Genomic DNA, 12,124 nt, shown 5'->3' with positions numbered 1-12,124 from the left:
TTTGTTGTCCTTCTCTGAATTTGTTTCACTTTGTCTATGATATATTCCTTAAAGTATAGCACCCAAAACTGGACACAGTTATCCAGGTAAGATCAGAATAGTACAGAATCAAATGGAACTATTTCCTCTAGTGCCTTGGATACTATGATTGTACAAGCAGCATTGTACCTCACATTGCTTGGGAATTCTGAGACACCAAAACTTCAGTACAGTTTTGAAATTAGTGATTTAAATCAGTGCAGTTTTCAAAGATTTAGCCTGCCATCCTGATTCAAAATAGTATACCCCATTCTATTCCTGTGCATTTGATATTTATTTGCCTAAATGCAGAACTTTATGTTAGTCTCAATTGAATTTCAGCCCAGTTTCTTATCTAGGCAGTCTTGAATTTTATTCCTGAGGTGGTAGCTATGTTTCCTGTTTTTGTGGTGGTGTTTTTCAGATTTGATAAGATTATCTCCACCCCTTTATCTGAGTCATTAATAAAAATATTGAAGAGTACCAAACCCAGCCGTGAGGCAGTCTAATAAAGACTTTACTCCAGTTTGATGAGAAACCATTGATAAGCACTCTTGGTGCAGTTTTCTAACCAGTTGTGAATCTACCTGATGGTATTGTTACGTAGTCCACATTTAATTAGTTTGATAACTAAAATATAATAGGGAACTTTGTTAAATGCTTTGCTGAAATCAATATAAATTATATGGATAGGGTTCTCATAATCCATTCAGTTAGTAACCCAATAAAAAGAGAAATATAAAATTAGCCTGGTAGGATTTATTCTAGATCAATCCATGCTGGTTTTTATTAATCAGTGCATTGTTAACAAGATGCTTACAGATTGGCTCCTTCCCTGATATCAAACTCAGGCTGACTTTTCTGTAGTTTCCTGGATTCTCCTTTTTCCTCTTGTTTGAAGCTTTGGACACATTTTTCCTGTCTCTAGTCCTGTGGCACCTTATCCGTTCTCCAGGATTTCTCAACGATTATAGATCAAACTTCTGAGAGTATATCAGTAAGTTTATTTTGTAACCTAAAGTGGGCTTTGAATACCATTATTAATCTTTGTTGTGAGCTATCAATCTTATTTAGTAATATTTCCTTTAAAATACTTAATAAAAGCAACATATAAAACCTTTGTCATATTTTTCATTCAGGAACTTCCATCACCTTTGTTGAATTACTCTGTCAGTGAAATGGAAGAAGTGACAGCTATGAAGTCAAACCAAGATTCTCAGGAATCCATGAAAATTGCCTGGCGTTACCAGAACGTACCAAAAGTGGAGGTAAATTGTATTTCATAGTAATTTCTTCAAAGAGTGATGTATGGTAAACTGTAAGCATTTGTTGACAAAAATTACATTAGCAAACTAACTATACCATTTAGCGTGAATTCTAAATGCCCTGTGTTTGCCTTTCAATACTAATGTAGGGGTGGAAGAGTGTTTAACCTCCTGTTGATTATCTACTGAAAGTGTTCTGCCAATCAGTTTTCTGGTTGGGGGGGAGGGATGACATGGGGAAGATGTTTTTAAGAAGAACTGGTGGAAATTGTTGAGTACCTCTCCTCGGTGCATTCCTGCTCAACCATTCATGTGTCATTAGCAAACATAGGTTTGGGAATACCTGTTTCCCAAGTTAATGTGTAGTTCTACCGTATGTGTGGTATATTGTCATCTGTAATAAGATTGGTAAATACTAAATTATAAAGGCTTCAGCTATAAAATTTACTCCAGAAGTTTTCAAGTGGTATGCCTTCTGTTTATACCAAATAGCTTTATAAATTTATCTGAATATATATATGTGTGTTTATATAGGTTGGTAGATCCCTCTAGTGAAAGTATGGAATTGAATCAAGCTGTTGACTTGCTTATCCATGTGCATAATAAGTAAAGTAAGCACTTGAGATTATATCAGCTTCACTGTTACTATAAACTAATCATTATGAAGGCAGTATGTAAGAAACAAGCCTAGTGGTCAGTTCTACTGAGTTCACAGTTGTTAGCATTTTGTGAATTATATTTCTCCCTAAGCTAGCTATTTTCTTGTGCAGCATAATGGTATGTCAGACCTCTAAAATTACATGCAGTGTTTTGGTGCCCATAGTCCTAGAAACTTACTTTGTCTGCTTTAGTGCTTTATATATCTGATGTAAATATAGTCAACTGCCTACCAATTTAGGGCTTATTCTAAAGAATGTAATTGGAATATAACAAAATGATTTTGCAAGGCATGGCATGTTTGGTTTTCTTTGTAATTGAACAGACATGGCTATACATGAGGCCAGCACCCTGCTGAAGCTAAGCAGGGTCGGGTCTGGTAAGTGCCTGGATGGGAGACCACCTGGGAGCCATATGTAAGCCGCCTTGAGTTTCTCTCATGAAGAGAAAGGCGGGGTATAAATGTAATAAATAAATAAATAAATAATAAATATATATCTGGATCAGAAAGAAGATTCATATATCATGACATGCCAAATCAAAGAACATCTGAGATGATCATGTAACCTCGTCAATTTTGTTAATATGACGCTTAATACGGCATGTTGAACCATCACAAAATAGGCCTTATCAGTTACATAAAAATTACAAAGTTCATATGTGGAGGTGGGAGAAATATTGATATTCCTGGTTGCCAGGCCCAGCCTCCAAGAGGTCTTCTGTATCTTTAAAAGTTGTGCAGGGGGAAGGGAGAATTCCACCTTGTGGTTTTTCCCATTACAGGGTTGCAAGAACACCTGCACTTGGCTGACTTTCTCTTCTCCTAAAGATACAGGATCAGTCTCAGGCCCTGAACCTGGCAACCTTACTCCCTACAGAAAACTAATATTTTTGTGATGTACTATTAAGCTTCCTAATTTGCTCCAATAATATACCATGTTTAAATGTAAATGATAATATTGGTTATGTAAGGGGTAATCCAATTGAAACTGGTGGTTGCAAAGCTGAAGCTTTACTCACTGAGACCAGAGTGAGGTCAGAGGTGGGAATTACAAGTAAAAACTCTGTAAGTTATTATTGGAGATATTCAGGCACCTCGCAAAATTGTTCAGTCATAAATAATTACCATAGAGTAGATCCCCGGTTAGGTCCCACACATAATTCTGGTATTTTTCCATGCTTCTCTTTCTGAACAACTAAATACCAAGCCGATACACTCCAGTTCCAACTGCTCTTTAAAACTACCTTGCAATTCTTAACTTTGAAGGCGCCTTCTACTTTTCTTCCTTGTTTCTCCATTACCTATCATGTTATTTCTGCTTAGCAGTATCTGCCTGTCTGCCTTGTGTCTGGCTAGGATCAAAGGGGTGCCCATCCCCTTATTTCATTATTTCCTTCTGGTGGTAGTCTCTCATGACGCCCTTAAAAAAAACTATGCCCAAAGATCAGAGGGACTCTCCAGGACAGCAGCCAAGGGACTGTAGCTTGAAAGGAAAATTATAATGTGCTCATTTACATGTGTGCCTGGAAGTGCTACACTGAAACCAGTCTTCATCCTAACAACTGTTCCTCCTTTCCTGTTTCCTACCTTGCACCATGTACGTATTGTAACCAGGCTTTCAGGCCCAGCACCAGCAGTTGGCATGGTGGGGCAAATGCCAGCATCACTTTTTTCTTGTTTTTAAAATATTAATTATTATAATAAGTAGCAATAGTAGTATTGTCTTTCTGCATATTAAGGCATGTACCTTTTTGCCATGTTCATATTCATACATTGTACTGGAAAAGTGTTTGACATTTTTCAGTTAACTTTAATTCACTTGAGGGAATAAATGCGCGAATGCAAATTTTGGGAAATAAAGGCATGTACATTTTTAAAATAAATTTTATTTCCAAATTAAATTGGTAGTTATCAATCCAACATACCAGAAAATTTAATGTCATTATATAGGCAAATGTATCCTAACTAGTTATAGATGTTTTACTCTTTTAAAATAAAATCTCATTTGTAATTCCCACACAAACATAGGGAAATGAGTAAAGGTGCTGGTAGAGTCGCTTTGTCCCTCTCCTGTTGTTTTGGAAATTTATTAAGGAGGATCTCTGGCTTGCAGTTTGACAACTCTAATGTCACAGGTACATTGTTTAGGCTGCAAATTCCAGAAGCTTAAGGAGTTGTTAAGCTATTTTATCTGTAACTGACTAACCATTTGATATGCAAACTAAAAACAGTAGGTATTGCCTAGCTTATATCAAGCAGGTAAAGTGTGTGTTACTTTACCTACCTACCTCCGTCCTTCTCATATACTTCTCCTTTTAATGAATGAACTGCTTGTTTTCTTAGCAATATACAAACTGTCACAGCATGAAATCAATTTTCTGCCTTGATTCATCCTAAATCTGAGAATTTCTAGCACATTAGTATTGCAATTAGAAATGTTAACAGCAGACAGTGGCATAAAGGCATACTCTGCTCCATGACGATTGAGGTTATTTCTCCTTGTGCAGGCTAGCTCATAAGAACCCAAGGAAAAGGTTAGACTTGAAACCACATTCTACTAATAAACTTATTATCTCATACTTAAGAGAAATTATTTTCCTCTCTTTTGCTCAGTCTCTGATCATGCTGCTGCTAAGATCGATTATTCATGCTTACTTGATTCAGGTGGGCTTTTTGCAAGCTTCCCCACTAGGCCTGGGAATGTGGTACATTGTGGTCTATTCACAGGCTTCTGACATAGCCAAGCTTTTATTGCCTGGTGTTTTATTGCTGCCAAATCCTAGTCTCCACCCAGTTTGTAGGCACTGTATTCATTCTTTAGAATCAAGAAAGGTTATCACCCACCTTAATCCATGCAACTGTGTGGATTAGGGACACCAGTGTTCCCCAGGATTCTCAAAGAGGATCCTGGAAACTTCTTGTTTCTTCTTTTTTTCTGTCTTTACTAAACTCTCTTGGGCCTCAGTGAGGATTTGCATCTGAAATGGGCAACCTGGAGCTTTTCTCAATGAAGACATCAGATCAAAGTTCAGTTAGTCAAGGCCTTTCTAAAACATTAAGGGGGCTTGGACTTACACAATAAAAAGATGAGCTCTAGCAGAGATTGCAGTAAAAACATTCTGATCAGTAATCCGGATAAAGGATAGATTATAGGGCAAAGAACAGCCCTTGTTTAAATTGCTTTGAGAACCCCCCAGACTAAATAACTTGGAACTTCTGGATTTATTTTTAAACAATACACATATTTTGTTTTATGTAAGATTTTGTTCTATTTCATTGCACTTGAAATATATAATAACTGAAGTAAAAGCACATATTGCAGTTTTTAAATATTTCCCAAGTACCTTCTGCTTTGTGGTATAGTATAGAGAATCAAATGCATTTGAAAATTTATTAGTGGTGTTAAATTTGTTTCTGTTTATTTTTGTTTACTAAGGCTCTACTTTTTCTGTTATCTTGGCTTTTTTCAAATAATTTATTTTTGCACAGTTTTAGTGTTTGTTGATTGTTTTAAAATTAAAACGATAATAAATGCAGACAATTGATTAATGTAGAATTTATAACATTATAAATACAAAAAGCTTGTATTTAGCAGAGTAGCTCTTTATGTATGAATGGCCACCCATTTCTGACCAATTTTCTCTAAAATGGGCAGGAGGATGTGAAGTTATATATAAAGTGGAGCTATATTAGGTTCTAGTGCACATAAAATTGATAAACATTCAGATTATCATCCAGCTGCAATACCAAACTCGGTTTCACAAAACAAACCCATGGATGTCTACTCAGTAGTAAATTCTATTGAGTTCAATGGCACTTACTCCCAAGTAAATGTATATAAGATTGCAGCCTCAGTAACTTACTGCTTCTGTTAGTTTCAGTATGTTTGGAACAAGTATAATATATATCTGCAATAGAAGTTGTTCCTCATGTGTGCTTACATTAATGTTTTAGTTAGCAGGTTCACTCACAATAGTTGGAAACAGTAAAACAAAATCCATTTTATTTGTAAAATAATATTACTTTCATTATAAAGTGAATTTCAAATTTAGATTCTTTTATTGCACAAAATAAAGAACCAAGTGATCTTTTGCATTTTCTCTATGGTTACTGATGAGGACAAATAGCAAGACAATGCAGGTTTTCTTCAATTCACATCTCCTGTTACACTGGGAACCATACACACGCACACAAAAGCTACATCTGCAGTTCCCTAGGGCTTCTTTCCTTCATCCACTAGTCAAAGCTCTCTGCACAGTTGCAAAAACTGGACTGGGAATCATTTTTAGCATCAGTCATATTGTTCCTCCTGTTAGTATTGTCAGCAACAGTCACATTTTTGGCAGTTTGGGGATCAGACCCTCTTTCGTCCTCATCTTTCTTGAAGGAAACTGGAACAGGGCTGTTGCATAGAGACTTCCCATCCTTTTAAAAATTTAATTGGTGCTCTCAAGCTGACAGCAATGTCTGGGTGTTGAGAAGGCTGAACTGTGTGCATAGTCCACTGAATCAAGTCATGATGTTTACATAATGTCTCCAGTACCAGAGACTGTATGCCTCTGAATACCAATTGCTGGAGAACACGAATGGAAGAGTGCTATTATGCCCATGTCCTGCATGTGGGCTTCCTATAGACTTCAAGTTGGCCAGCGTGGGAACAGAATGCTAGACTACAGGGGCGTTCATTCTGATCTAGGAGGGCTTTTCTTATGTTCTTACATGTTTTAGTCAGTGTGTTAGCACACTGCTCATATGTTGTTGTAGGAAACATGGTTATTTGAAAGCTAACTATTTTAGATGGGCTGCTAGGAATAGGATAAATATTTTCAGTTGATTGTTCAGTTGTCAAATATTGTCAAAAGTCATGCATGTACTTATGCATGCGGAGGGCTACCTCTTTCCTAGTGCTGTGTGGGTATCTGATGATGACAGCAGGAATAAAGACCTCCTGTTCCCTGACTTTGCAAGAATCAGGATTACCTCTGTCATTCAGAAGTTGGCACCCTTACAGTGCAACTCTCTCAAAACAGCTTCTTCCCTTTTCTTTCTTAGTCAAGCTATATGTCCAGGTTTCTCTTATTAGCTATGTGCTGAAACTACAGACGTATCTGGGCTGCGCAGGTTGAGAGCCTGTGCATTGAACTGTGTGATAGGAGAAAGTAGTTAGATGACTTCAGAGTGAGAGTCTGCAACTGGCAGAAGGCTTGCCCTCCCTGGGTGTGAGGCAAGGGGAGTAGATGTGCCCTGTGTGAAAGTTATTGGGTGGGTTCGGTTGTTCCCAATTCTTTCAGAGAATTCTGATAGGTTTTATTGGTAGGCTATTGTTGTGCCTATATAATGTGTTTAAAAGGAGTCTTGGAAAGGAGGATATAAACAAGTGTAAAATTATGCATATTGGAGCAAAAAATCTTAATTTCACATATACGCTCATGGGGTCTGAACTGGCGGTGACCGACCAGGAGAGAGACCTCGGGGTTGTAGTGGACAGCACGATGAAAATGTCGACCCAGTGTGCGGCAGCTGTGAAAAAGGCAAATTCCATGCTAGCGATAATTAGGAAAGGTATTGAAAATAAAACAGCCGATATCATAATGCCGTTGTATAAATCTATGGTGCGGCCGCATTTGGAATACTGTGTACAGTTCTGGTCGCCTCATCTCAAAAAGGATATTATAGAGTTGGAAAAGGTTCAGAAGAGGGCAACCAGAATGATCAAGGGGATGGAGCGACTCCCTTACGAGGAAAGGTTGCAGCATTTGGGGCTTTTTAGTTTAGAGAAAAGGCGGGTCAGAGGAGACATGATAGAAGTGTATAAAATTATGCATGGCATTGAGAAAGTGGATAGAGAAAAGTTCTTCTCCCTCTCTCATAATACTAGAACTCGTGGACATTCAAAGAAGCTGAATGTTGGAAGATTCAGGACAGACAAAAGGAAGTACTTCTTTACTCAGCGCATAGTTAAACTATGGAATTTGCTCCCACAAGATGCAGTAATGGCCACCAGCTTGGATGGCTTTAAAAGAAGATTAGACAAATTCATGGAGGACAGGGCTATCAATGGCTACTAGCCATGATGGCTGTGCTCTGCCACCCTAGTCAGAGGCAGCATGCTTCTGAAAACCAGTTGCCGGAAGCCTCAGGAGGGGAGAGTGTTCTTGCACTCGGGTCCTGCTTGTGGGCTTCCCACAGGCACCTGGTTGGCCACTGTGAGAACAGGATGCTGGACTAGATGGGCCACTGGCCTGATCCAGCGGGCTCTTCTTATGTTCTTATGTTCTTATGATATGAGTGATGCCATCCCAATTGCAGTGATCATGGGTAGAGAGAAATATAGCCATGGGGAGGTGATGAGTTACCATGGAAGATGAGGGCAAGGCTGTCTGTGCCTTGCTACTCACTCCAACTCCTCCCATGGACCGGTTCCTGTTGCTTATCTGCTGTGCTCACTGGCCTGTGGCGGCGGCTGTTTAAGGCTGGATCAGTACACAGTAAGACCACTCTCATCCATGATTTGATCTTCCACGAAACCACTCTGTCTTGGAGCTGGCTGAAAAAGAACTTCCACGAAACCACTCTGTCTTGGAGCTGGCTGACTGCACCTGGTGTCAGGCCTAGGAGGTAGTAAACTAGGGTTGCTGCTGGTGTTCTGACCATCCTACTGCCCAGCAGCTCCTCTGACTGAGCTGACAGAGGCCATGTCAGCTGTGGTATTGGAGGAACCCAAACCAATAGTGCTGGGTGATTTTAAAGTCCGTGCTGAGGCTGCCTCTAGTGTTCCGGCTCTGGACTTCATGGCCTCCATGACAACCATGGGGCTGTCTCAAGTTGTCACTGGTCCAACACATAGAGCAGGGCACACCCTCGACTTCGTTTTTGCTCCAGATAGAGGAAGAAGTGGTCTGGAGATGGGGAGCTGATGTCACCCAATTGTTGTGGTTAGACCACTTCCTGGTGAAGTTTAGACTTGGAGCTCCAATACTCCCCTGCAGGGGTGGTGGACAGATTAAGATGGTCTGCTCCTGGAGACTAATGAAATCCACTGGATTCCTGAATGCCGTTTGAGAGTTTCCAGTAGATAGAGCAGGTGACCCTGTTGAAGCCCTTGTCACACTGTGGAACAATGTGATGTGTCAGCTTCTTAACACGGTTGCCCCTGACCACCCTCTCCTGCATTGTGGAACCTGGTTCACACCTTGGTACACCAGTGAGCTAAGGGCAATGAAACATGCTGGACAGCGATTAGAGCACAAGTGGTGAAAGTTATGCTGTGAGGCTGATCAGTAAAACATCATAACCGTGCCTACTGTTGGCAGTGAGGGTGACGAAGAAGACCCACTCCTCTGCCTCTATCACATTCTCCGGTAGCTGTCCAGTAGAGCTTTTTCATATTGTCAGGGGTCTATTGACATCAGCTCCCAGAAATGGAGCCTTAGTCCCTTTGGAGGCCCACTGTGAATTATTTGCAAGGCACTTTGAGGGTAAAGTTGCTCACCTCTCTAGCAATCTTGATGTCCCTTTCACGTCTAGTGTAGTCCCCAGTGAAGTGTCCAGTGCAACATCAGTGGTGACATCTTGGGATCAGTTTCAGTTGATGCGTCCTAATGATGTGGACAAGGTGCTTATGACAATGCGGCCAGCAGTGTGTCCTCTTGACGCTTGCACTTCTTCATTTATTCAAGCTTGCCAAGGGGGTATGACCAAGTGGATCCAGGGTATGGTCAATGCATCTTTGTAGGAGGGGGTGGTCCCAGCCACCCTGAAAGAGGCAGTGATCCAACTGCTCGTGAAAAAGCTCATCCTGGAATCATTCATTTGTGACAACTACCGCCTGGTCACAAATACCCCCTTTTTAGGGAAAGTCAGCAATTTCAATACTCTTGGATGAAAGAGATTATCTTGACCTATTTCAATCTGGGTTCAGGCCTGGTTATGGGGCTGAATTGGCCTTGGTCGCCCTGATGGCTGACCTTTATTAGGGGAAGGACAGGGTAGGGTGACGCTGTTATTCTTACTTGATCTCTCAGTGACTTTTGATACCATTAACCATGGTATCCTTCTGAGCCGACTTGGTGAGATGGGTATTGGAGGCACTGTTTAAAGTGGCTCTCATCCTACCTCCAGGGTCATTCTCAGAGAATAACAATGGGTGATTATCTTTTGGCCCCCTAGCAGTTATGCTGAGGGGTGCCACAGGGTACCATCTTGTTCCCAATGCTGTGTAACATCTATATGAAGCCCTTGGGAGCAGTCATCAGGAGATTTGGGTTGAGGTGTCAGCAGTACACTGATGACACCCAGCTCTATTTTTCTGTTACATCTGAATCAGGAGAGGTCGTGCAAGTCCACCAGTGCCTGGACTCAGTGGTTGGCTGAATGAGGGCCAATAAACTTAATATGAATCCTAGCAAGACAGAGGAGCTGTGTGTAGGTGGTTCCCGAGTTTGGATAATTGCCTGCTTTGGATGGAGTACTCCCTCTGAAAGAGCAGATTCATAGTCTAGGGGTGCTCCTATCTTTGTTGCTAGGTGACCTCAGTAGCTAGGAATGCGTTTTATCAGCTGGTAAGACAGCTTGCCGCCATTTGTGGACCAGGATAGCCTGACCACTGTTGTCCACGCACTGGTAACCTCCAGGTTGAATTACTGTAATGCGCTGCATGTAGTGCTGCCCTTGAGGTTGGTCCAGAAGCTTTAGCTGATACTAAATGTGTTGGCACAATTACTCACTGCGGCAGGGTATCACCAACATGGTACTCCGCTGCTGAAAGAAGTGCCCTGGCTCCCCCTTAAGTATTTAAATACTTTCAAAGCAGAAGACCATCTAGGGAGACAGTTGGACCCTTGAATGACAAGGGAGTCACAGGTGTGCTAAAGCAGGATAAGCAGATTACAGAGACGCTAAATGAATTATTTGCATCTGTCTTCACAGTGCAGGATATAGGGCAGATTCCTATGCCTGAACTAAGTTTTGCAGGAATGGAGTCTAAAGAACTGAGGTAAATAATGGTGACGAGTGTTGAAGTTCTAGGCTTAATAGACAAAATAAAAACTGACAAATTGTGGGTCAGGGGAGCATCATCCCAAGAGTTCTCAGATGTGAAATTGCTGTCTTTTAACAAAGATATCTACCTCAGATCCACTTCTATACCTAAGGACTAGAAAGTTGCCAATGTAACACCAATATTTAAAAAGGGATCGAGGTGGGGGGATCCTGGAAATTACAGGTTGGTGGGCTTAATGTCAGTCCTAGGGAAACTGGTCAAACGTATTGTTAAAAATAAAGTAACCAAGCATATAGAAGAACGAGCCTTGCTGAAGCAGAACCAGCATGACTTCTGCAAGGGTAAGTCCTGTCTCACTATCCCATTAGAATTCTTTGAGAGTGTCAACAAGCATATTAATTGAGGTGAACCACAGGACATAGTGTACTTGGACATTCAAAAAGCTTTTGACAAGGTACCTCACCAAAGACTCCTGAGTAAGCTTAGCAGTCATGGAATAAGAGGAACTGGCTAGAAAACAAAGCAGAGAGTAGGAATAAATGGACAGTTCTCCCAATGGAGGAATGTAGAAAGGGGAATCTCCCAAATATTGCTACTGGGACCTGTGTTTTTAACTTGTTCATAAATGATCTAGAGTTAGGGGTGAGCAGTGAGGTGGCCAGATTTGCTCATTGTACTAAATTGTTCAAGACTGTTAAAAACAAAAAGGGATTGTGAAGAGCTCCAGAAGGACCTCTCCAAACTGAGTGAGCGGGTGATAAAATGGTAAATGCAATTCAGTGTAAACAAGTGTACAGATGCATATTGGAGCAAAATATCTTAATTTCACATATATGCTCATGGGGTTTGAACTGGCAGTGATTGACCTAGAACAAGACCTTGGGACTGTAGTGGATAGCTCAATGATCAGTGGTGCTGCAAACTGCAGAGTATTACAGAACCACACTGGGCTCAAGGTGAGGGGGAGGAGGAAGGAAGGTGGCTGAGACCAAGGAGACACCGGAAGAGTGTGTGGGCAGCAGTGTCTGGGTGACCCATGGACCCACTTCATGGGAGGCCTTCACATTGCTACTGCGAGGCCTTTGTTTGCTCCAGGCCACGGAGGCCAGAGGAAAGCCGGGAAGTGACCTAAGTGGGGCATTAGCCTGGGTGGCCAGGCAAGCAGGAGGCCCATAAGCAGGC

General features: G+C 41.1%; 1 protein-coding gene across 4 annotated transcripts in view; it reads left to right on the top strand.

Annotated features, from left to right (window-relative positions):
• Nucleotides 1-12,124, top strand: part of ELP4 (elongator acetyltransferase complex subunit 4) — a 307,806-nt gene that overhangs the window by 88,234 nt on the left and 207,448 nt on the right. For all 4 annotated transcript variants that reach the window (XM_061610549.1, XM_061610546.1, XM_061610547.1 and 1 more), the window contains exon 4: nt 1,158-1,286. In XM_061610549.1, coding sequence (XP_061466533.1) covers nt 1,158-1,286 — 129 coding nt within the window. The remainder of the gene's footprint in view (nt 1-1,157; nt 1,287-12,124) is intronic.

The sequence above is a fragment of the Rhineura floridana genome, chromosome 2, assembly GCF_030035675.1.
Source record: "Rhineura floridana isolate rRhiFlo1 chromosome 2, rRhiFlo1.hap2, whole genome shotgun sequence".
Taxonomy (NCBI): Eukaryota; Metazoa; Chordata; class Lepidosauria; order Squamata; family Rhineuridae; genus Rhineura; species Rhineura floridana.
Note: the sequence above shows the minus strand (reverse complement) of the source record. Positions and strands in the feature narration are given on the sequence as shown.